Source organism: Oncorhynchus keta, chromosome 29 (genome assembly GCF_023373465.1).
Source record: "Oncorhynchus keta strain PuntledgeMale-10-30-2019 chromosome 29, Oket_V2, whole genome shotgun sequence".
Classification (NCBI taxonomy): Eukaryota; Metazoa; Chordata; class Actinopteri; order Salmoniformes; family Salmonidae; genus Oncorhynchus; species Oncorhynchus keta.
The window spans coordinates 37,026,662-37,052,761 of record NC_068449.1 but is presented as its reverse complement, the minus strand read 5'-3'; the positions used below and the strand labels follow the sequence as shown (position 1 = coordinate 37,052,761).

At 40.9% G+C, this 26,100-nt stretch overlaps 1 protein-coding gene across 6 annotated transcripts in view; it reads left to right on the top strand.

Moving 5' to 3' along the window:
• LOC118362846 (A-kinase anchor protein 12-like) overlaps window positions 1–24,801 on the top strand; it is a 36,690-nt gene extending 11,889 nt beyond the window's left edge. For 3 of the 6 annotated variants that reach the window (XM_035743505.2, XM_052486518.1, XM_052486517.1), the window contains 4 exons: window positions 10,513–10,666; window positions 16,627–16,726; window positions 16,975–23,021; window positions 23,132–24,801. In XM_035743505.2, coding sequence (XP_035599398.1) covers window positions 17,664–22,994 — 5,331 coding nt within the window. In that variant the 5' untranslated portion in view covers window positions 10,513–10,666; window positions 16,627–16,726; window positions 16,975–17,663 and the 3' untranslated portion in view covers window positions 22,995–23,021; window positions 23,132–24,801. Of the gene's footprint in view, window positions 1–10,391; window positions 10,667–16,626; window positions 16,727–16,974; window positions 23,022–23,131 lie in introns of those variants that run through there. The other 3 variants (XM_035743506.2, XM_052486519.1, XM_035743504.2) reach the window with 2 other exon arrangements.
• Window positions 24,802–26,100: the final 1,299 nt, after the last annotated feature.

Below are 26,100 nucleotides of genomic sequence, written 5' to 3'. Positions count from 1 at the left end.
ATTCTATACTATTCTACGGTATCTTAGCCACTTAATGTTTACATCTGGCATTACTCATCTCATGTGTATATACTGTTTTCTATACAATTCTATGGTATCTTCTCTTGCCATCGCTCGTCCATATGTATACAGTCTTAATCCATTCCTACTTAGATTTGTGTGTATTGGGTATATGCTGTGTAATTTGTTAGATATTACTGCACTGTCAGAGCTAGAAGAACAAGCATTTCGCTACACCTGCAATAACATCTGCTAATCACGTGTATGTGACCAATAAAATCTTATTTGAACTTTATGTGGAATTCCTGGTCTACGGCAGCGTTTGGAACTGTCAATCAATGTTAAACTTGGGACTTAAGCTTAATATTGTTGTCATGTATCGCCCACCTGGTGCCCTTAGAGACTTCCTCAATGAGATTAAAACTTTGATAAGATAATTTCCTGACGATGGCTCACTGCTCTTCGCATTGGGCGACTTCAACCTCCCGGTGGTTGCCTTTGATTCATTTCTTTCCAACTCTTTCTTTCCCCTCCTTGCCTCTTTTGACCTCACCCTTTCCCAGTCCCCTCCCACTTTCACAGTCCCCTCCCACTCACAAGGCATACACTTGGCATCATCTTTGCTAGAGGCTGTTCGCCTACTAATCTCACAACAACCCCCTTCCAGGTCTCTGATCACTACTTTGTTTCCTTTTCTGTATCCCTTTTCTCCAACCCTAGCCACTCAGCCCCTACCCAGATGGTCATGCGCTGTCACAATCTTCACTCTCTCTCTCTCTCTCTCTCTCTCTCTCTCTCTCTCTCTCTCTCTCTCTCTCTCTCTCTCTCTCTCTCTCTCTCTCTCTCTCTCTCTCTCTCTCTCTCTCTCTCTCTCTCTCTCTCTCTCTCTCTCTCTCTCTCTCCCACTACTCTCTCCTCTTCTATCCTATCATCTCTCCCTTCTGCTAAATCCTTCTCCCTCCTCTCTCCTGGTTCTGCCTCTTCGAACCCAACTATCTTCCATTTCCGCATCCTATGAGTCGCACTGTCCCCTTTCCTCCCGGCTAACTCGGCCCTCCCCTTTTGCTCCGTGGCTAAGTGACTCATTGCAAGCTTACAGAACAGTGCTGCGAAAATAGAGGAAAACTAACCCTCCAGAGGACCTATCATAATTTCACTCCCTGCTCTACACCTTTTCATCCTTTTCATCCGCAGCTAAAGCCACATTCTATCACAATAGATTTCAAGCTTTTCCCTCTACCCCTAGGAAACTCTTTTCCACCTTCTCCGCCCTCCTTAATCTTCCACCCCCTCCCACTTCATCCTCCCTCTCTGCGAACGACTTTGTCAACCACTTTGAAAAGAAGGTTGACGACATCCGCTCCTCATTCACTCAGCCTATTTAGTCCACTGGTCCCACTCACACAGAACTACCCTACGCCTTGACCTCTTTCTCATTTCTCTCACCATGTTGAAATCCTGCGACTAGTGAGGTCCGGACAACCTGCCTGCTCTACCCAATCCCCTCCTCCAGACCATCTTTGGAGACCTTCTCCCATTCCTCATCAACTCATCCCTGACCACTGGCTGTGTCCCCTACACTACAAAATGTACCAAGTTGCTCCCCTCCTCAAGCAACCAACACTCAACCCCTCTGACATCAAAAACTACAGACCGTTATCCCTTCTTTATTTTCTTTACAAAACACTTGAGGGTGCTGTCTCTGATCAGCTCTCTCACTATCTTTCTCAGAATTAACTTCTTGACCCTAACCCTTCTTGACCCTAAACCTTCTTGACCCTAGTCAGGTTTCAATATGGGTCACTCAGCCAAAGCTGACTCTCTCTCCTCTGTTCTCATCCTCGTAGATCTATCCGCTGCCTTCGATACCGTGAACCATCAGATCCTCCTCTCCACCCTCTCAGGGCTGGGCATCTCAGACTCTTGGATTGCATCCTACCTGCCAGGCCGCTCCAACTATGGGTTTGTGGAGAGGATACTGGTGTCCCGCAGCGATCTGTCCTAGACCCTCTTCTCTCTATACACCAAGTCACTCGGCTCCGTCATATCCTCACATGGTATCTCCCAATCATTGCTATGCGGCTGACACAACTACTTTTTTCCTTCCCCCATTCGGACACCCAGGTGGCATCGCACATCTTTGAGTGACTGGCAGATATATCAGCTTGGATGCCCGCTCCAAGACTGCTCCATCATGGTTGACAACTCCACCCATAGTGCAAGCAACCTTGGCATGACTTTAGACAACATCCTATTGTTCTTTGCAAACATCAAAGCGGTGACTCGTTCCTGCAGGTTCATGATCTACAACATCAGAAGAGTACGATCCTAACTCACACAGGTAGCGGCGCAGGTCCTAATCCAGGCACATGTCATCTCCCCGTCTGGACTTCTGTAACTCGCTGTTGGCTGGGCTACCCGCTTGTGCCATTAAACCCCTGCAACTTATCCAGAATGCTGCAACCCGCCTGGTGTTCAACTGTCCCAAGTTCTCCCATGTCACCCCGCCCCTCCACACACTGCACTGGCTACCAGTCGAAGCTCGCATCCACTACAAGAAGATGGTACTTGCCTACGGAGCAGCAAGAAGAACTGCCCCTCCCTACCTTCAGGTTCTGTACAAACCCTACACCCCAACTGAGTACTCCGCTCTACCACCTCTGGTCTCTTGGCCCTCCCACCCATTTGGGAGGGCAGCTACCGCTCAGCCCTGTCCTAGCTCTTCTCTGTCCTGGCACCCCAATGGTGGAACCAACTTCCCCCTGAAGCTAGAACAGCAGAGTCTCTGTCCACCTTCCAAAAACATCTGAAACTCTACCTCCTATTAAATAATCCCACAACACCCCCCCTTGCAGCCCCTTATCAACCCCCCCCCCACCTTTCATGATCTAACATTCGCACTTGACTCTTTTCTTCTCCTTATTATCTCTGACTTTTCTGATGTACTTACAGGTTTCCATCCAATTAGCGACAGATTTTCATGCGAATATTCTAAAATCAGCATAATAAAATACGCACATTTTATCCACCAAACTGACTTGTTGCAGATAAAAATGAGTGCGTGATGACGTAGTGCACACAAAATGTACTTTTTTGCTTAAGTTCTCATGTACCGGATAAAAATAGAATGTTTAATGTGTCACAAAAACTGTTCTTGGCTGATTTATTTTGATTTTCCCACGATGTCAAGCAAAGAGGCACTGAGTTTGAAGGTAGGCCTTGAAATACATCCACTGGTAACCCTCCAATTGACACAAATTATGTCAATTAGCCTATAAGAAGCTTCTGAAGCCATGACATAATTTTCTGGAATTTTCCAAGCTATTTAAAGAGTCAACTTAGTGTGTGTAAACCTCTGACCAGATGGAATTGTGATACAGTGAAATAATCTGTATGCGAACAATTGTTGGAAAAGCATTACATAGCAAATGTGCCTTCCCTTGTCTTGACACATGTGCTCAAGGTAACAGCTTGCAGATAGAGCGCGGGTAGGCTAGTCTACATGATGAGATCATGGATAAGAGTGAAAATGTATTTATTTGTCAAAAGAGCTGTCAAGCATCGATCATCATGTCACCAGTATAAGACCGTCAACATTTATTGGAAAGGAGCATGAAGCTCATACCATGCATTTTCACCACCCTGTGAAGTTCATAACATATTTCATCTGTAGCCTAACTTAAACTGCATGGTTTCCGGTGTCATACAGGGAGGACCACACAGCATGTCATTGTGTGACTCCAAGTTTACTTTTGATACAATGGTTTTTATATAAATATTTGTGCGCATAAAGGTGTTCCCATCTCCATTTCTCGCCGAATACATTTTACAGACACAAACATTGAACAAACAAATTATTTGTCAGCATTGATAAAATTGTACCGAAACTTCCTGTTTCTATCACAGCTGTCATAATGTTTTTATATGGTTTGACTTTACTTGCATAAAAACTGAGGATGGAAAGTCCAGTGGAGGCTGATGGGAGGAGTTATAGCAGAACGGGCTCATTGTATTGGCTGGAATGGAATAAATGGAACACAGTTTCCCTATGTTTGATGTGTTTGATATCGTTCCATTGATTCCACTCCAGTCATTACAATGAGCCCATTCTCCTATAGCTCCTCCTACCAGCCTCCTATTGATGGAAACGTGGTTTATGACTGTGATATGTGGTTGTCCCACCAACTGTCTTAAGATGAATGCACTAACCGTAAGTCGCTCTGGATAGGAGCGTCTGCTTAAATGACTCAAATGTAAATGTACATTCATCCAAAACACAGAGATAGTTGTTGTGGATACTGGAAGCTGTTCAACACCCCAAATGGGTCCGTACACTCAGGCCGGTAATTCAAACTGATTGCACTTTGTTGACAATGCACCTTTTAAAGGCAATGTTCCCGCGTTTACGGAAACTGAATCTGAAATACAGGCTGTCCAGCTTGCTTGCTTTCTGATGGGAGGGGTAGAAATCTGAAGTTTGTCCTTAAAAACATGATCCGAAGTCATAATTTCAGGCAGTGCTGCAGTGCAGGGATATTAAAGACCAACCAAAAGCTGATTTTAGCGTAATGGTTGGTTATGGCATTCATTTTGACAGTGGAAACTCAGCATATGCACCTGTGATTCACACAGCCCAAATGGTATGGAACAATATGTGCTTTTGGTGCGTGTATACTTGGTTCCTGTATACTTGGTGCCTGTATACTTGGTGCCTGTATACTTGGTGCCTGTTTTTTTCTCCATTTCGTTTTATTTGATTAAAAACCAAGCATTGACTTCCTACCTTTCAATGAAAGCTGTTTTCTTCTTGTCCTGCCCAATGTAATCAAGTAGGCTACATGTGTCCATGCCCATCATGAAACAAGAGATGAGAACCTCTGACAAATACCGGTGAACTTCATATTTAAATGTGATTTCCTATCCTTACCCTAGGCCTACTTTAATGAAGGCTGGTTCAACAGCAATGTATCATGTGTTTTTTATCCTGGCAATTTTATGATTTCATTATATTTTCTATGTATTTATTGTAGTTGGAAAAAAACAACAGATTGCTTGGTTTTCGTTGAATTTGATTAAAACCAAACTTATTAGAATGACTCGTTGTACTGGTTTTATGGTGGGAACATCCGTGGCGTGCATGCAATGCAACTTTTGGAGAAGTGTGAATGCGATCTGTGATATGGTTCCAGTATGTACAGTATAAAAAAAACATTATATTTGGGAACAGTATACGGGTGAGTGGATATCCTCTCTTTCTCTTTATATAGGATCTTTGTCCAGCTACTGTGAAATGTTTGGATGTGTGTAAAACCCTCCACAGTCTGCGTTGTTTAATAGTTTAATAACTATATGTCAACGGAAAGCAATTATTTTTGTGGACCATTCACAGTTGAGTTCAACACTGATCAGCTATTCTTTTATACTTTTTTTATCAAGTGAGGCCAAATGCAAGCTGGCTTTCTTTCGGATGCTTTCTCTGGTGAGAAGCATTGAACCTCTTGCAAATTGAAGGAACATTATGCAACACTATTGTGTTTCATAATTATATACAATTGAAGTCGGAAGTTTACATAAACTAGTTTTAATGACTCCAACATAAGTGTTTCAACCACTCCACAAATTCTTGTTAACAAACTATAGTTTTGGCAAGTCGGTTAGGACATCTACTTTGTGCATGACAAAAGTAATTTGTCCAACAATTGTTTACAGACAGATTATTTCACTTATAATTCACTGTAACACAATTCCAGCGGGTCAGAAGTTTACATACACTAAGTTGATAGTGCCTTTACACAGCTTGGAAAATTCCCAAAAATATGTCATGGCTTTAGAAGCTTCTGATAGGCTAATTGACATCATTTGAGTCAATTGGAGGTGTACCTGTGATGCCCTTCTGCATGCTTCAGCGTTGCTTGCCTCAAAGCGAGCTTAGAAGTGATTTAGCTCGTCTGGTAGGCTCATTGGACAGGACGCCGCTGTGCTTCCCTTTGTGGTCCGTAATAGTTTGCAAGCCCTGCCACATCCGACGAGTGTTGTCGCCGGTGTAGTACAATTCAATCTTAGACCTATATTGACAGTATGCCTGTTTGATGGTTCGTCGGAGTGAATATCGGGATTTCTTATAAGCGTTAGGGTTAGAGTCCCGATCCTTGAAAGCGGCAGCTCTAACTCAGTGTGGATGTTGCCTGTAATCCATGGCTTCTGTTTGGGGTATTTATGTACGGTTACTGTGGTGATGACGTCATCGATGCACTTATTGATGAATCCAGTGACTGATGTGGTTTATTCCTCAATGCCATTGGAAGAATACCGGAATATATTACAGTCTGTGCTAGCAAAACAGTCCTGTAGCTTAGCATCTGCATCATCTGGCCACTTCCTTATTGAGCGAGTCACTGGTACTTCCTGCTTTAGTTTTGCCTGTAAGCAGGAATCAGGAGGATAGAGATATGGTCAGATTTGCCAAATGGAGGGCGAGGGAGAGTTTTGTACGCATTTCTGTGTATGGAGTAAAGGCGATCTTGAGTTTGTTTTCCCTCTGGTTGCAAAATTAACATGCTGTTATAAATGAGGTAAAACAGATTTAAGTTTGCCTGCATTAAAGAAGTCCCTGGCCACTGGGAGCGCCACCTCTGGATGAGAATTTTCTTGTTTTCTTATGGCCTTATACAGCTCGTTGAGTGCCGTCTTAGTGCCAGTATCGGTTTGTGGTGGTAAATAAACAGCTCCGAAAAATATAGATGAAAACACTCTTGGTAAATACTGTGGTCTACAGCTTATCAGGAGATACTTTACCTCGGGTGAGCAAAACTTTGATATTAGATTTCGTGCACCAGCTGTTATTTACAAATAGACACAGACTGCCACCCCTCGTCTTACCGGAAGCAGCTGTTCTATCTTGCCGATGATCATTGCAAGACAGCCATTTTGAAGTCTTGCCATAGATTTTCAAGCCAATTTAAGTCCAACTGTAACTAAGCCTCTCAGGAACATTAAACTTTGTCTTGGTAACCAACTCCAGTGTATATTTGGCCTTGTGTTTTAGGTTATTGCCCTGCTGAAAGGTGAATTTTTCTTACAGTGTCTGTTGAAATGCAGACTGAACCTGGTTTTACTATAGAATTTTGCTTGTGCTTAGCTCTATTCCATTTATTTTTATCCTAAAAAACTCCCTAGTCTTTGCCGATTACAATCATACCCATAACATGATGCAGCCACCACCATGCTTGAAAATATGAAGAGAGGTACTCAGTGATGTGTTGTGTGGAATTAGCCCCAAACAACACTTTGTATTCGGAACAAAAAGTTAATTGCTTTGCCACATTTTTTAAAGAACAGGATTGCATGTACAGGCTTCCTTCTATTCAGTCTGTCATTTAGGATAGTATTTTGGAGTAACTACACTTTTTTTTTTTACCCCTTTTTCTCCCCAATTTCGTGATCTGTCTCATCACTGCAACTCCCCAACGGGCTCGGGAGAGGCGAAGGTCAGGTCATGCGTCCTCCGAAACATGATCCACCAAGTCGCGCTTCTTAATACCTGCTCGCTTATCCCGGAAGCCAGCTGCACCAATGTGTCAGAGGAAACAAAGTATAACTTAATAACTTCTCCATGCTCAAAGGGATATTCAATGTCTGCTTTTTTTACCCAGCTACCAATAGGTGCCCTTTGGAAAACTTCCCTGGTCCTTGTGGTTGAATCTGTGTTTGAAATTCCCTGCTCGACTGAGGGACCTTACAGATAATTGTATGAGTCCATGCAACTTAGTGAGTCCATGCAACTTAGTGAGTCCATGCAACTTATGTGACTTGTTAAGCACATTTTTACTCCTGAACTTATTTAGGCTTGCCATAACAAAGGGGTTGAATACTTATTGACTCAAGACATTTCAGCTTTCACTTTTAATTAATTTGTAAATATTTCTAAAAACATAATTCCACTTTGACATTATGGGGTATTGTGTGTAGGCCAGTGACAGTAACACAAAATTTCAATTGAACCTATTTTAAATTCAGGCTGTAACACAGCAAAATGTGGAAAAAGTAAAGAGTGTGAATAGTTTCTGAAGGCACCTTACATTTATTTAGCAACGCTCACACACGCAACATGGCCGGTGAGGTTGGCACGTAAATCAATTAAAACTTTATTTAAAGTGCATTTAAAGTTTGATTTGATTTAGTCAAATTCTTTAACTTGAATCCAAAATATCAATTATTAATTGTAATTAAAGCCAGACAGTGGCACAAGATATAACTATTGAAGCATAAGATACATCTCCTCCAAATGTTGCGTTTGTAACAGTATATAGCTTCCGTCCCTCTCTTTGCCCCTACCTGGGCTCAAACCAGGGACCCTCTGCACACATAGACAACAGTCACCCTTGAAGCATCGTTACCCATCGCTCCACAAAAGCCATGGCCCTTGCAGAGCAAGGGGAACAACTACTTCAAGGTCTCAGAGCGAGTGACGTCACCGATTGAAACGCTATTAGCGAGCACCCTGCTAACTAGCTAGCCATTTCACACTGGTTGACAGTCTAAGCCCAAGCCCTGTCTAAGCTGGGGTAGAGGCTTCTACTAAGCTATATGGAATTGTTTTAAGGTTATACGAAGGATAATTCTGCTATTTGATTTTGAATTATTTATATTTTGCCTTACTACTATTAGCCCATACAAACATATTGAATAACAGAGTCACTACATGGAACAGATAAAAACCCCGAAAAAATCTAAAGGAAGTTTGTTCTGGAGTGTCTGTCATACTGTATATCTGAGAGATATAAGAAAGATCAGGAATGTATTGTGTATATTATGTATTTAACCCCTTATTTTTGGCAATGAACAGTCTCCGTATATACTTCCATTAATTTTTTCAACTGGTACCAGGGGACCTTCAGACAAGTCTTCTGAGGCCTGTGGACATGTTAATTAGAGTCTCACTTTTCCACAGAGGGGTCATATTAGTGTGTAGCCCAAACCGTTCGGCCAATAGAGACAGAAGTTGGCACTGACTTCAGACTAGTTCCAAGACGCTTGTGGGGGGACCTTCAGACAAGTCTTGTGAGGCCTGTGGACGTGTTCGTGAGAGTTTCACCTTTCCATATGGGTTAAAACAGTTTTTACAGTCACGGACAAAAGTTTTGAGAATGACACAAATATTAATTTGCACCAAGTTTGCTGCTTTCAGTGTCTTTAGATATTTTGTCAGATGTTACTATGGCATGTTGAAGTATAATTACAAGCATTTCATAAGTGTCAAAGGCTTTTATTGACAATTACATGAAGTTGATGAAAAGAGTCAATATTTGCAGTGTTGACCCTTCTTTTTCAAGATCTCTGCAATCCACCCTGGCATGCTGTCAATTAACTTCTTGGCCACATCCTGACTGATGGCAGCCCATTCTTGCACAATCAATGCTTGGAGTTTGTCAGAATTTGTGGGTTTTTGCTTGTCCACCCGCCTCTTGAGGATTGACCACAAGTTCTCAATGGGATTAAGGTCTGGGGAGTTTCCTGGCCATGTACCCAAAATATCGATGTTTTGTTCCCCGAGCCACTTAGTTATCACTTTTGCCTTATGGCAAGTTGCTCCATCATGCTGGAAAAGGCATTGTTTGTCACCAAACTGTTCCTGGATGGTTGGGAGAAGTTGCTCTCGGAGGATGTGTTGGTGCCATTCTTTATTCATGGCTGTGTTCTTAGGCAAAATTGTGAGTGAGCCCACTCCCTTGGCTGAGAAGCAACCCCACACATGAATGGTCTCAGGATGCTTTACTGTTGGCATGACACAGGACTGATGGTAGTGCTCATCTTGTCTTCACCGGACAAGCTTTTTTCCGAATGCCCCAAACAATCAGAAAGGGGATTCATCAGAGAAAATGACTTCACCCAGTCCTCAGCAGTCCAATCCCTGTACCTTTTGCAGTTTTTTGGTGATTCAGTTAATTTGCATGGCAAAGAGGGACTTTGCAATTAATCTGATCACTCTTAATAACATTCTGGAGTATTTGCAAATTGACATCATACAAACTGAGCCAGCAGACTTTGAAAATTAATATTTGTGTCATTCTCAACTTTTGACCACGACTGTAGGCTAAACATTTTGGACGCAACAGAAAATTTTGTGAGAACGAATTTCTTGATGTCTCATGTTCTGACAAACACCACTCTAGCTCTGACAGCATATGTGGAAGTGTGACATCGTAGGATGCGTTGGAATGAGACTCATCCAATGCAAAAAAAACAGATATAACTATCTTAAACGGACAGATTGTTATGGGGATTTTTTATTATGCTAATTTGATTTATGCGTTAAAATTATATGAAGAAAAAATAAATATCCCAAAAGTTGTGCACTGGGCCTTTACTAGCCCTGTATTAGCTGACCGATATAGCCGTCTGTAGCGCGGGCAAATTATTTCCTTTTCAGCTCCCATACCCAATGGCTTTTGCGGCTGTTTTCATTTTGGGGGGGATATTCTGTGCCATTGAATTCGGTATCTGTTCACACAGTACCGGACAGGACCGGGAGCCGCTACAGTTCTGTTCATGGGGTCGACTGAATCTGCGCAGCAGCGGGAGAATAGCCGCAAGTGCGACGACGAGGAAGCAAAAGCAGATGAGGAGTGCGAACAACCTACAGGATGGCGAGACTCCAGATGCCAAGGTAAAACTAAATAGCAGATTGATGTATTGAGAACGAACCCAACAGGAAACACATGTCTATATATACAGCATCATCAAGGGGATGTTGTCCTTAAATAGCTGAAGTGAAATTTAGGGAACGTTTTAAATATGGACAAGAGTAGTGCATAAACAATCACCACACTGTTACAGTAATTATACATGTATCTTATTACGTCTTCTTATCAAATGGTAGGCTTTTATTCGACGATGTTAATAGAATAACCTGTGTATGTCTCCTGACATTCAAGTGAAAGGCTTATATGGCCAATTAAAGCCTCACAATAAGAGACGATGTTTCTCAACTGTCTGTGAAGTGTTGTTTTTGTCGGGCTGCTTGAAGTGAGCACCAGTGCCAGATACCGACCCCATTTAACAACAATACATTTGATACAGTATCTATTTTCACTGCTTCACAAAGTATTCCACTTCATTCCCAAGTATTTAAATGAATTAAAAGGCACTGGAAATAGGCTAGGTAATAAAATCAAAGGGTTACATTTTCACTACTGGAAATTGTCCAACCATTATCTTTCCAGGATATATATTAGCCATATGTATGAGAAGACGTTTTACAATCGGAAATGATACAATATTTCTGATGTAAAACATGTCAAATGGCCACCGGAATATTGCATCGACCCCCACCCCTCATTTGTTTGTACACTGCAGCTACTCGCTGTTTATCTATGCATCGTCACTTCATCCCTACCTACATGTACAAATTAATTAACTAACCCGCACACTGACTCGGTACTGGTACCCCCTGTATATAGCCATTGTTATGTTATTGTGCTACTTTCTTTTTTTACTTTTGTTTATTTGGTAAATATTTTCTTAACTCTTCTTGAACTGCACTGTTGGTTAAGGGCTTGTAAGTAAGCATTTCATGGGAAGGTCTACACTTCTAGTATTCGGAGCATGTGACAAATAAAGTTTGATTTGATGTTCTCTTTTTAGTCATAGTTATGGCCTGATACATATAGGCTATTCTTTTGTTTATTCCTATTGACTTGCTTTTACAAAGCATCACCTTCGGTGCTCGGTTATCTCCACCAAGTCTGTCCCCAAATAATTTGATTTGCTGGTTTTAACCATTAAACTTTCAAATAGGTCTTTGTTGATTGTTGCTGGGTGCTATCGTCCTCCATCAGCACCGGCCTGTACCCTACCTGCCCTAAACTCTCTCCTGGCCCCTTACACCAAGTCTGAATTTGTCCTGCGAGGTGACCTAAACTGGTACATGTTTGAACCACCTGACCAAGTACTAATTTTGTCTAGCCTTTTAATCATTATATGAGTTATTGTTTTTACCATTGAGAACCACTTTGGAAACAATTGTTTTAATTAATACTTTCAAGTGATATCCTCTGGGTCCACATTGAACATTTTCTGTTATATGTCTATTACCTAAAATACATTTAATTCAAAGCAATGGGACTCCCTACATTTTTCTCAGAGTACTACCAATCCCACAAGGTATGACTCCAAACACCCAGAAAAGGCTACTCTCCTCGATGTTATCCTCACAAATAATCCTGATCGGTACCAGTCTGGTCTTTTCTGTATTGACCGTAGTGATCACTGTTTTACAGCCCGTGTTCATAATGGCTGCTCAGTGAAATGACCTCATCTGATTTGTCATAGACGCTTGCAAAAAAACGTTCATGAGCAAGCCTTCCTTCATGAATTGGCCTCTGTGAAATTGTATAGAATCAGCTCTGTCGAAGACGCTTGGACTTTATTTTAAAAATATTTTCAGTGGTATTGTTAAACAAACACATCCCCATAGCGAAAAAATAAGAATTCAAAACAGGTTCAGCCCCTGGTTCGACTGTGATCTTGCCGAGTTACTCCACCTCAAGAATTGCATTAGGCGAAAGGCTCGGAACACGCATACTCAGGCTGGCTCTCGTTCAGGCAAATGAGAAATAAGTGCACTCAGGCTATCCGGAAGGCCAAAGTTAGTTACTTTAAGGAGCAGTTTTCTCTCTGTGTGTCTAACACCAAGAAGTTCTGGAAAACGGTGAAAGATCTGGAGAATAAACCCTCCTCCTCACATCTGCCCATGTCCCTTAATGTTGATGATGTGGTTGTTACTGACAAGAAGCACATGGCTGAGCTCTTTAGTCACCACTTCATTAAGTCAGGATTCCTATTTGACTCAGCCATGCCTCCTAGCCCGTCCAACATTTCCTCAGGGGAAATGGGAACCCCTTCTAATGCGACTAGCCCCGATGCTCCTCCCTCTTTTCCCCCTGCCCTGCTACAAAGTCTCTCCCTGCAGGCGGTCACTGGGTCCGAGGTGCTGAAGGAGCTCCCTAAACTTGACCCCAAAAAAACATCTGGGTCAGGTGGTTTAGACCCTTTCTTGTTTGTACCATGTTTTGTGCTAGTACCGTGTTCTGCTGCCATGTTGTGTTGCTACCATGCTGTGTTGTCATGTGTTGCTGCCTTGCTATGTTGTTGTCTTAGGTCTCACTTTATGTAGCGTTGTCTCCCAGCACCTGTCCACGCAAGAGGCCTTTTGGTAGGCCGTCATTGTAAATAAGAATTTGTTCTTAACTGACTTGCCTAGTTAAATAAAAATAAATAAAATACAAACAAAGCCTTTCTTAGTAGGCTCTCTCTAATAACTTGGAGTTTATATAATTCTCACAATACAATCTCATAGCAAATTTTTCAGATTTATCCCACATGAAAATTACAATAGTTTATTTATGCATGAATACTGTAGTATTACTAAAGTTACAAAACTGCTGTGTTTTTGCAAACATTACTGTAGTATTTAGTATTTATATACTGTAGTGTTTTTTGCAGATAAAACTGTAAAAAGGACTATTTACTATGGCATTCTACAGTATACTACAAATGATTGAGGGATACTACAGTGTGTAGTATATTATAAACTGGGGGGTTCGAGCCCTGAATGCTGATTGGCTGACAGCTGTGGTATATACCGTATACTGTACCAAGGGTATGACAAAACATTGATTTTTAACTCTCTATTTATGTTGCTAACCAGTTTATAATAGTAATAAGGTACCTTGGGGGTTTGTGGTATATGGCCAATATACCACGGCTAAGGGCTGTATCCAGACACTCCGCTTTGAGTCGTGCAAAAGAACAGCCCTTAGCCGTGGTATATTGGCCATATATCACACCTTGTGCCTTATTGCTTAAGTATACTACAGTTTACTACAAAATTCTATAGTAAGCACTGCAGTATTCTATAGTAAACTGTAATATTCTTTCATATTCAATTACACATTGTGTCAGTCCTTTTTGACACTTCTCTGCGAGTCAATGTTTGGCTTTTGATTGTGTGTTGCTATTATTATGCTGCCTCTTAGTCAGGTCTTCCCTGAGAATAATATGTCTTCCTCAATGGGACTAACCTTGAAGAGATACCATCTTCTTGTGTCATTGGAGGGTCCATTCATTATTTGCACTATCATGGTCCATGTTTGACTTTTATAATAAATAATAATAAACAACTGACTTTTCAGTTGTTGGAGACCATTGAATAGAATACCAGAATACCAGTGGAAACTGCTACTAGTGGAATGGTGACCTTCCACTCATAGATATATCTAAGGGCTTGATTCAATCCGTATAGCCCAAGTTCAGCGCTATAGTGCGATTGAAGTTTAAAGACAATGTTGCCACGTTTGCGGAGACTGCATTCACGGTAAACACTGACTGTATTCACGGCTCAATCGGTAATTACCTTTACATTTCAACTGAGCTATAGTGCTGAACTTTGGCGATACGGATTGAATCTAGCCCTAAATTAAGTGTGTGACCCTAGAGAGAGAGAGAGAGATAGAATTTCACCTTGTCTGCACTCTTTATAAAGCATTGATTATCTTTGCACTGTAAGACACGATGAGCTCAGCTGTGGGTGAGCAGGAAGTCTGTTAGCTGTGTCTGAGGACTCAAATTCTTCATTAAATACTTAGGTTACACAGTATAATACCTTTCCAGATGAAGCCATTATATATGCCTTTAACATGTGTAGATGCTTACAAAGGCTTCACAAATGTTGACAAATAATTACTTTTTTTGTCGTTGTTTATAAATAGATAATAGATAGAGAATAAAATTGAATAGATTCATTCATTAAAAGCTTATTCATGATCATTTATTACCAAATGTTACCACTTGATTACCAATTTAGATATTCAAGGGGTTAAAAAGAAACAACTACAATGGCTTTGTTGCTGAGGGTGTGTGTGTGTGTGTGTGTGTGTGTGTGTGTGTGTGTGTGTGTGAGCTGTTTTAAAGGACCACTCCACAGCAGGGATGGATAGAATCATGAGTCAGCAGCAGCTATGGTCCAGCCAACGGAGCCAAGTGTCTCTACATGGATGCTACCCAATTGGCACCCTATTTAGTTGTTGCCATTTAGGGCAGACATCAAAACAGGGAAAGTACATGTGGGTTGTTGAGTACGTCACTAAAAGTCACAAGAATTTGTCACAACGTAAAAGCGATGTAATGACACAAGGAACCATTGTGCAATGTTTATTTTGCACCTTGTCTCATGCATATTGGTCCAAAAAAAAGCAGTGTAGAAAACCATGAACATTATCACATTATAGAAATAAATGAAGACTTTGTACTTTGCTGTGTGTTTTTGGCCAGCATTTTTCTTGCAATGTTATTAGAGATGAACTATCTTCAGAGTAATGACTCGAGACGTCGGTTATAAAGGCGAAAGTTTCTTTTTTTAAATGATTGATAAACCTTAACATTTTACCACTTTAGATTCTACAAAACAATAAAAGCAAGTTGCTAGCACAAGCCACGCGAATCACTTGTCGGGTTCTTAAGTGGACCACCAGTGAAAACATTGACATGTTTAAGATGAGGCCCTTTTGCCATTGTTCTTTGTTGTCTCGTGGTCACAGAATGACGAGCAGCATCGGTGTCTCCTTGTAATACATTTCAACCCAGCACAAACACTACTGTTAATCATTTGTGCCTGAGATTCCTTTTTAGTAACCCAAGTTCTACAAATCTTCCAAGCTTATTTGTCGGAGGTGGCAAATTCTCAGATTCTTTGCATGCAAAATGATCATAACTTCATAGAGGACGTCCTGGTTCCTGATAAGTTGAAAGCAATAAATAACATTAAGGGATAACTTGACTCATGCACTAGTACTGCTATTGCAGTCTTAAAATCTGTCCCCCTTTCTCCCAAAGGGAAATGTGATTCTGAAAAAAAGTGCATTTACATGTATTTAATCCTTACAAGAGTCTATTGGCACATCCGTGCATCAATCTAATTAACATAATACAAACATTCCCATAAAGAAATTAAGCTGGAGATATCATCTGCCTATGTTGGCCTTCCACATCTGCAGTGGAAGGTGGCTGAGCTACAGCTGTGTTTGTCAGACCATGAGACATCCGAAAATGGGCCTACAAACTTTTATGTTATTACTCTCACGAACTTGATGGTGTTCTCCATTTTGCTCTATGGCCCCACTAGTGTCATGTCTGAAGGTAACCCATACACACGAATGAAAGTAAGCAGGTAGTTTTGTGCCAACAAAAATAAGGGCTTAAAATAAATATATGTAAAAAAATATATATATATATCTCCTAGATATAGGACAGACACTTCAAAACACTTATTCATTATTATAAATTGTTTTACTGTCTTTTTTGACATTTATGAATGTGTTATTCAATGCATTTATATTTTATTTAAAAAAAGTATATATATATATAAGTATATATATTCCATATAAAAAAAAGAAGATACCTGAAAGAGATCCCAAAATTAAAAATCAAATAGTTAAATGATCCATGTTATCTTACAACAATTCCATATGCTAGTTTAGTACCCGCCCCACCCCAGAGGTCAAGTTATGTTGTATGTATGTGTATGTATATATATATTATTATCTCAAAATGTTCCCTTCTCCGTTTTAGTTACTCCAAAAGAATGGACAGATGTCCGGGCTGAGTGAAAAAGCAGCGGGAAAGATTGAGGTGGTCAACGCACTGTGTGAAGACAGGGTCGTTGCAGACGGTGAGTCATCACAGTGTGGACGAGAGTTCATTTCTGTGTGTATGAGAAAGGATCTACTTTTGGTTTCTTTGAAAAAGAGTTCCGTTGTTTCCTCATGTTCTTGCAATGTTACGATCATGGTGAACACTTCACATGAAGCTATATATGTGGTTGTAAAGAGTTTATTTGTAGTTTATAATTATAGGTTATTTGTATGAATCAGGTAATTTAACAGTTTTGGGTAATGCATATTTGTTTTTTCATTGCAGTTGGTGAGACAAATTCAGTTATCATTTCTCAGAATAAGGACATACTGGAGACGATAGCGACTCTCACAGAGAAGATACCACCTCTGGAAAACGTGATGGGAAGGAATCACCAGATGCAGACGATGAGGCATCAACAAATGAGACTGAAACAGAAGTTAAATTAAATAAAGTCAATTAACGTTTTAAAAAATTATTCAGTTCAATTGGTTTCAAATTTACATTGAAAAAAGACTGACACAACACAAGAAGAAGTGAGCCCTAAGAAAGTAGATGGAAGCAAGAACTCCTGAGGATATCAAGGACACAAAATAGACCACTATAGATAATGCTGAGGAGAATACCGAGCAGAGCAGATCTGACTGATGATAGAATAAAATCAATTGTTGGTGATACACCAAAATAGTCTGTTAGCGATACACTAAAAGAGCTTCTAGATGATACACTAGAAAAACTGGTTGACAAAATACTAAAAGAGCCTGCTGATGATATACCAGATGAGCCTACTGATGATACACAAAAAGAGCTTCTAGATGATACACTAGAAGAAGCGCATATTGACGATGCACCGAATGAGGTTGTTGATGACACAACAGAGGAACCTGCTGATGATTGTACCTCTTGCCATATGATGACAGACCTCACATTTGTGACATTTTCTCTATAAAACCACAAAGGAACATACCACAGAAATGATAGAACCTAAGGAGGAAGTCACACCTGAAGAAGTGGCAAAAGTAGAGAGAGAGGCAGAGGCACCAGCCCCACTGGTTCCGAAAGTTGACGAAATGTCTCCATTGAAACATTTTTTCCTGATAGGACAAATATACAAGCAGGTTAATCAAGAACCCACAAAAGAATACAAGGTGGAACCTAAGAATGAAGTCAAGGAAGAACCTACGGAAGAACCCAAGACCGAATCCAAGGATGAACCCAAAGAGGAACCAAAGGAAGAAGTCAATGAGAAATCTAAGGACAAAGTCAAGGAGAAAGTAGAGGAGGAAGTCTTCCCAACCGAAGAGACAGAGGCACCAGCACCAACCGTTCTGGATGTTGAAGAACAAATTATATCCCCAATTAAGAAGTTTTTCACTACTGGAATCTTTGCCGGTTTAAAGAAAAAGAAAAAGCTTATAGAAGAGGAAACGCCCGAATATGCGACCGTTGAGAAGGAACAGGAACTGCAAAGCATTGAAAAACAGGAGGACATAAACACAGCAGAGGAAGCTGGACTTAAACAAGAACAAACAAAAGAGGAGATCAGTCCAGGTGTTGAGGGGGAACAAAATGAGAAAGAACTTCAATTTGAAATTGCAGCCACAATGTTAGCCGGAGTAACAGATTCCCTAATGGCTGAGGCATCCAATGTCCCCAAACTCATTAAGAGTAATGTCCCTAAAAGTAGTGGAAACAGAGAGGATGTTCTTGAAGAGCAGACAGCTACTAATATATTACAGACAATTATCTCAAATGAAGCTGAACTTCTTAGTTCAGGAAGTTCAGTCCAGGATATTCTTGAAGACCTGTGTCCTTCTTGGAGTTTCGTAACCATTATAACAAATAAAGTTGAAACAAATGAAGCCAAACTTCTTAGCTCTCAAAACAAAGTTAAAACACAGGAAAGTCTTGAAGAGCAGTCTCATTCTTGGGGATTTGTCACAGTCACAGAGGATGTCCCTGAAGAGGAGCCAGCTCCTGTGGTATTACTGACAGTTAAACTTCTTACCTCTCAAGAGAAAGCTAAAACCCAAGGAAGTCCAGTCCAGGATAGTATTGACAAGCAGTCTTCTTCTTGGGGATTCCACACAGTTATCTCAAATGAAGCTGAACTTCTTAGCTCACAAGAGAAAGCTAAAAATCAAGGAAGTCCACTGAGGAAGCTCTTGTCTGGGGCTGGTTTGAAGAAGCTTACTAGGAAGAGGAGAGGTAGTAAACCAGACAAGTTGACTGGATCTGGTGAGCATGTAGCTGAGGATCTACTGTCATCCACAGATTCAGTGGAGTACCAGAAACGAGAAAGTACTGCCTCTCTGCCAGAAGAATTATCAGCAGAGCAGGTAAATGTGTCTGCTCAGGCTGGGTTGAGCCACGAATCAGATGATGTAACCTCTGACATTGAAAGGAAGAAGGATGGTACCTGGACTTCCTTCAAAAAACGAATGACACCCAAAAGACATCTCAAAAGATCCTCTGAGAGTGAGGATGAGTCAGCACTTGTAGGCTTACATGAGGAGCCAAAGCAAAGTGAAGGGGAACAGGTACTAGAACATATCACAGAAGAGCCCCAAAAAAAGGTTGATATATCTGTTTCTTGGGAGGCTTTCCTATGTGGATCTGCAAAGAGGAGGGGCAGAAAAACATCGGACTCAGAGGAGCAAGCACCCATGAATGAAGGTAAAATACTAAGTGAACCAGGAAACACTGCAGCGTTGCCATTGGACAGTTCTCAGGAGAGAGGCTATGAACATTTTACCTCTTCCCCTGAGCAAGTTGGAAGTCCCTCGGGGAGTGAAGGGGTGTCTACATGGAAATACCTTAAAAAGCTGATCACCCCCAAAACAAAGGCAAAAACCGAGGAGGCTGTCAAAGTTAACTCACCAGAGCAGATGCAATCTGGCATCGAAATCACCAAAGAGAAGTCTTCTTTTTCTCTAAAGAAACTCATCCCTGGACGCAAAAAGGGAAAGCATGGAGAAAAGCAGGAACCAATCTCTTCTGACAAGGCAGATATGGGTGTTGGATCGGACGTTGAGGAGGACTCTGAAACGCCAGCAGTGGTCCCCATGTCAGAGTTTGATGCAGAAGCGCTAGGAGAGAAACACAACATATCAACTGAGGCTGTTATAGAAACTCTATTACACATAACAGAAGAAGAAACCCAGCCAGACGTCTCTAGCACTTTCACCGAATCGACCATACCCAAAGACACCCTGCCCACTGAAGCAGAGAAGGCAAAATATACTGTGGAACAGTTGGCCCCATCAACATCCCCCACTGCTATGGAAAACTTTGAGGACCTTACGGAATTCATAAGTAAACATCAGCAACTCAGTGATATACCTGAAGAAGTGTCTACTCCTGAAGAAGCCACTCAAGACGATACCATAGCCGAGGACCTAATCGAGTTGACATCTGAAGCAGTCACTGCCCCAGAACCTCTAGATGAAGAAACAACAGAAATGGTTTCAGCAGTGTCACAGCTGACAGATGAGTCCCCCAAAACATCAGGCAGCACAACACCTGTCCCAATAGAATACGAGTTAAAGGATACAGAGTTACTTCTGCATGAGACTGTTGATACCATTAGCAGAACCCAAACTCTCTCATTGGTAAATAGAAAAGGCCCACATCTGGAAGCTATTTCAGTTTCTCCACAAATATTACACACACCAAAAGAGAAGGAAGCAACAGTTTTGATAGCTCATGAAAAATCAGATGCAGTTGAAATCCGCACAGGTGAAGAGTCTCAACAAATTGATCTTGTTGATAAAAGCCCAGTGACTCCTATGGTAGAGTGTCCATCTGAGGTCACTGAGGTAGTACCCACAGAGTTGGCACCTGAGGACACTGAAGAGTCTGATGCTGCAAGAATCACTACAGATGACTTACACAAAGCTGAAGATGAATCAATTCCAATCATGCGCATAGAAACTGAAAAGGACCCACAAACAGAATTGGTAAATGAGTTAGAAGGGTCAAGACCAGAACTTGTAGCCTACATTAGTTCAGAAGAAGGTGTAGCTCAGGTTGACGAAAAGGTGGTAGCAGAAGAAACTCCACAGCCTGATACAGAGAGTCTGGATGTATCATTCACAGACAAACTTATCTCCATACAACCTCTCACGGAGTTCACTCTTGAAGAAGAGAAAGCGGAATTCCTGGATGTTGCGGAGGATGCTGCAGACAATGAGAATGCACCAGTTATAGAAACAATCACATGTGAGGTTCAAGATGTCACAGCTGCAATGCATGACGTTTCAATGTCGGAACCATCTGACGTTCTGGAATGTTTGATTGCCATAGTGACACCTGAAGTAGAATCCCCAGAGAAAAGGGATCCTGTGGGTTCTCTAAGACCACTTGAAGAAGCAAGACCAGTACTTTTCACCACCGTTAATTCAGAAGAAGCTCAGGTTGAAGGAAAGGACGTTCTGAAAACTTTGATTGCTGTAGTGGTACCTGAAGTAGAATCCCCAAAGAAGAAAGATCCTTTGGGTGCTCTAAGACCACTCATATGCTCTGCTATGGTTCAGACACGAAAGGTAGAGGACATGGTTGTGATGAAGAATGTGCCTTCAGCACAGTTTGTTGATGGCCATGTGATCCAAGTACAAGTGACAGATGCAGAGCTAAAGTCAGCTGAAGAAATTGTTGAGATAGTGCTTGAAATGGGCTCATCTGATGCAAATGATCACAAGATTCTATTACAACAGGTGAACACTGAGATTAAATCAGATGAAGCAAATGTTAAGACAACCCGTGAGGTGGGCTCAACTGATGATCACGAGATTATAGTACAAGTGGCAGATGCACCGTTAAAGTCTGCTCAAGTAATTGTTGATCAAGGGCTTGAAATGGACTCAACTAATGTCACTGATCATGAGATCCAATTGAAAGGGTTGGATGTAGAGATTGAATCAGCTGAAACAATTGTTGATACAGTTCTTGAGGTTGTCTTAACTGATGTCAAGGGTCATGAGATCCAGGTACAAGTAACAGATGCAAATGCTGAGAAGGGTTCAGCTGAAGCTATTGTGGAGACAGCACTTGAGGTGGTTTCCTCAACCGATATTAAAGAGGTCATAGACGTTTGTGACAAAATGGAGGACGAAGGAGAGGGTGAGAATGCCACTGAGAAGATTGAGGACGACATGTTTGAAGAGGCCAGCAGTATTATAACTCAGGAAATTGTCCAACATGTGCAGCAGAACTCATCAGAAGACCCCAATGCTGTACCACAATCAAGTGAAAAGGCCGAAGTTGAATTATCGAGTGAAGCAGAAGTTTCAAAATCACCAGAGAATACACCAGCGGTCGCAGTTATAGAGAGTCAAGGACATCCACATGTAACTGCACAGGTGCAAAAGACAATTCATTTATTTGAAAACTACTTCGATCTTAATACTCAGGGAAATGCACAAGAACCTTCAGAAAAAGAAACGGAGCCCTCGATTGCTCTCGAAGTTGATACAGTACGTGAGGATAGAAAAACTCCTGAGGCATTTGTAGAGCCCACTTCTGAATTCAACAGCATACCTGATGACACAGTTCCCACTACATTTGCAGAGTCTTGTTCACAGGCAGATGTGCAAGATGTTTTTGGAACAGAGGCTGAATTCATGATTTATTCTGAAGTAGATCAAGCCATTGATGTTTCAGACTCTATTAGCGGGCATGAGAAGCATCTAGTGGGAATGGTAGTAGAATCAGCAAAGGAATCAGTGGAGTCGTTTGAAAAGAGACTATCTATTGAATCCCATGTCCATCTCCACATTAAACCCAGAGATACTGGAGTTGTGTCTGCGGGATTAGAGTCACCACCGCATGCTATTTGGCCACCTCCAAGTACTACTGCAGAAGTTGCAGTGAATACTGACAGCCTTCTAACAGAATCAATAGAAAGTGCAAGTACTATTGCAAAAAGTTCTGTGAATACTGACTGCGTTCTAACAGAATCAATGGAAAGTGCTCAACTTTGTGAAGTCAGTCAAATTGAGCAAACCAGTGACACTGCACCTCATGTGCCACTGCATACCCCACCTGCAACGGTGCCGTACACCCTAAACCCTGAAACAGAACAGGTAATGACCAATGCAGTCGGGTCTAACCCACACATAGAGGAAGAGAATGACCTAGAACTGTGGCTGGATGCTGAGGAAGATATTGGCACAGTAAAATCCAGTATCTTGGAGGTTCTAAGCAAAAAAACAGATAGAGGAGTAGAGAAGACGCTGCAGGACAGTGGAGATATATTTGATATTGCACTTGAGCCTCAAAGCTTTCTGTCTGGAGGTGATACCTAATAAGACTGCAGCCATTCCACCAAACTGGTAAGTCAGTCCTTTACATTTCTTGTTATTCTACTTAGTATTTAAGTACTTGAAGAAGTACACAAATATAATGTCTCCTGAACTTGTCTCCTTGAACTTTCTTCTCTTAGGTTTAACGAGTTAAAGGAGTGCCGGACTACCAAAGAACAACCTGAAAGAGAAAATAGAAGTCCGCACATGAAGGATGACTCACCACAACGGAGCTAAGGAAGACATTCTTCGGATCGTTGAATACATTAATGTTAGTTTCAATGTTATTATATCAAAGTTGAACTGTATGTGTAAATTACTTCTACTTATTTAAATACAATTTGTGTTCCTTTTCAAGGAACCATGTCATCTTATCAGAACTTGGAGGTACAATAATGTATATTATATAATATTTATGTTAAAATGTTTGAAAATGTTTGTCCTTCTACAGAGTATATTTATCCGAGTTGAGTTTTCTTTAGCGTTAATGTAATTTGTGGGTTGAACAGAAGCCTTCCATTTATCAACATAACAACACTTACATTCAACACAGGACATACGTACCCCACTGCTCACCAAAACAATGCAAAGACAAACTGTGATTAGATATACAGGTATGTAGATTTGTTTGCGTTGTTACTGTGTTCGCGTTGTTACTGTGTCTTCTGTCAGACACTAAATGTTTGCTCGACTCATCACATAACGGTAATACAACATTTGCTCTAGTCATGTGTAGTGACTAGAATTTGTATCACATTTAATCATCATTCCTATGAATATTGCCATCCATCTTCATTATCTCAGAATTATAGTTGAATTGCCAAGTTTTCAAACTATGCACTGCAATGGTTAGTTGACACAGACCAAAATACTAATACAAAATGTGTATTTATCGCGAGTTACGTGATATATCGGTCACAGACAAACTTATCAACAGAACTATATTTGTGTATTCATTTTTTTTTGCCTGTGAATATACACGGAGTATACAAAACATTAAGAACATGACATAGACTGACTAGGTGAATCCAGGTGAAAGCTATGACCCCTTATCGATGTCATTTGTTAGATCCACTTCAAATTCAGTGTAGATGGGCGGAGGGGGGTTAAAGAAGGATTTTAAAGCCTTGAGACAATTGAGACATGGACAAAATATTTAAAGATGCTATGCAGAAATCGCTCTGCCATTTCCTGCTTGATAAAATTCTAATAGTTCGCTTAATTTAAGTTTGTGACAAAACAAGCAAGTATAGTGTAGAGAATCATTGTACCATCTAAAATATATTTTCCGTAATCAAACATATTGTATTTTCAGCTGTTTGAAGCTGGTGTACAAAACTGAAAGTAAAAGACACAAAAACGAAACTTAAGAATGGGAGGCAGAGAAATAAGTGCACATGTAACAGATCTACCACTTCTTCGACTTTCTTTCAATGACAATGACAGATCTATAACACACATTTCTATATGAATTTGGCCAGGTAGTGAAAAAAGTGACATAATGCAGCTTTAAGTGCCTTTGAACGGGGTATAGTAGTAGGTGCCAGGTGAACCGGTTTAAATGCGTGTCAAGAACTGCAACGCTGCTGGGTTTTTCACACTCAACAGTTTCCCATGTGTATCAAGAATGCTCCACCACCCAAAGGACATCTAGCCAACTTGAAACAACTGTGGGATGCCTTGCCTTGACACCTTGTCGAGTCCTTGCCGAGTCCTTGCCCTGGCGAATTGAGGCTGTTCTGAGGGCAAAAGGGGGTGCAACTCAATATTAAGGTGTTCCTAATGTTTTGTACACTCAGTATATATATATATATATATATATATATATATATATATTCCTCTTTATCTTAAAATGTAATATTAACTAATAACTAAATGCAAAACATAAAATAGTTGCATGAACACTTTTATATTTCAAAGCTGTGAATGAAATAAATGAAAACTATTTACATCTGGCTTGAAGGACCACTCTGAGCCTCTCAGGGCCTTTCTTACAGATGAGTTAAGGTTCTGTCACTATGCTTCTACCTATACTAAATACAGCAAGACGTGATGACAATACGCAAGTTAGTTCAGTCTACTTTATCTTATAAAATCAAACACAACAAACTTACTAAAAGGAGATGACAGCTGTCACCAAAAGTATGCGCTCTAGATATTCATGGCTCATATGAATGTGAATAACATTTGACATGGCAAGACCACAGACAATTAGCATCTTCTAAATGACCTGCAGTGCCAGGCAATAGGCTCAGCTTCTTCCAGACAAGTCACTGGGTTGATGAGATATTGGATTCTTTGGTTGAATTATTACAGTTTGCCAGAATGAAGAAATACACCGAAATGTATGTCTGCAAATATATAAATACGTACAGTGAATCAATACATATAGGCAATTTAAAGTTTCAACTCAAAATATAAACACAAGCATATAATGCCCCAAAAAACATGCATATATTAATGATGGGGATGTAATGACGCACCGATACGCATCAGTTCCTTATTCAAATGTTTAAAATAGGACTGCGTCGGTCCACGGACCACAAACCATCCAAATGTAGCATGCATCGGTCAGAAAATCGATTCAAAAGTGACGAATCGCACATTCACAATTCTTTCTACCTTCCCGAAAAGACCTCATACTTGTGACAACTGATGCGAACTAAGCATGTAACGGTGTTGACAGTCATTGATCTACAAATCATTTTGATTGTTGAATAACCCTAGGGAATTTTTGATTTATTTTTTTATTACAAAAAACACAAAGGTTAAATAAATAAAATAGATACATCCATTAGGCATCTCCCAGTCCTCTAATCTGATTGGTGGACGGCATCAACTTGTCCTCCTTTGGGGTCGGCTGATTGGTTCTGGATGGTTGTTTGGCCCTAGGGTCTTTAGGAAGTTTCTTCCCACTTCCAGGCATGGTCACTGGTTTAATAGGGGCCGTTGAATAGAGCCTCCTCTGTATACTGACACCCAACTGTCTGGTGGAGGTGGAATGACCAATGATAACTGATGGCGACACAACACCAGTGCTGAAACATGGTGACACATTACGAAACTTCTCGCTTCCTGTGTCCTCTGATGCTGTTGGGAGTGAGTGTGT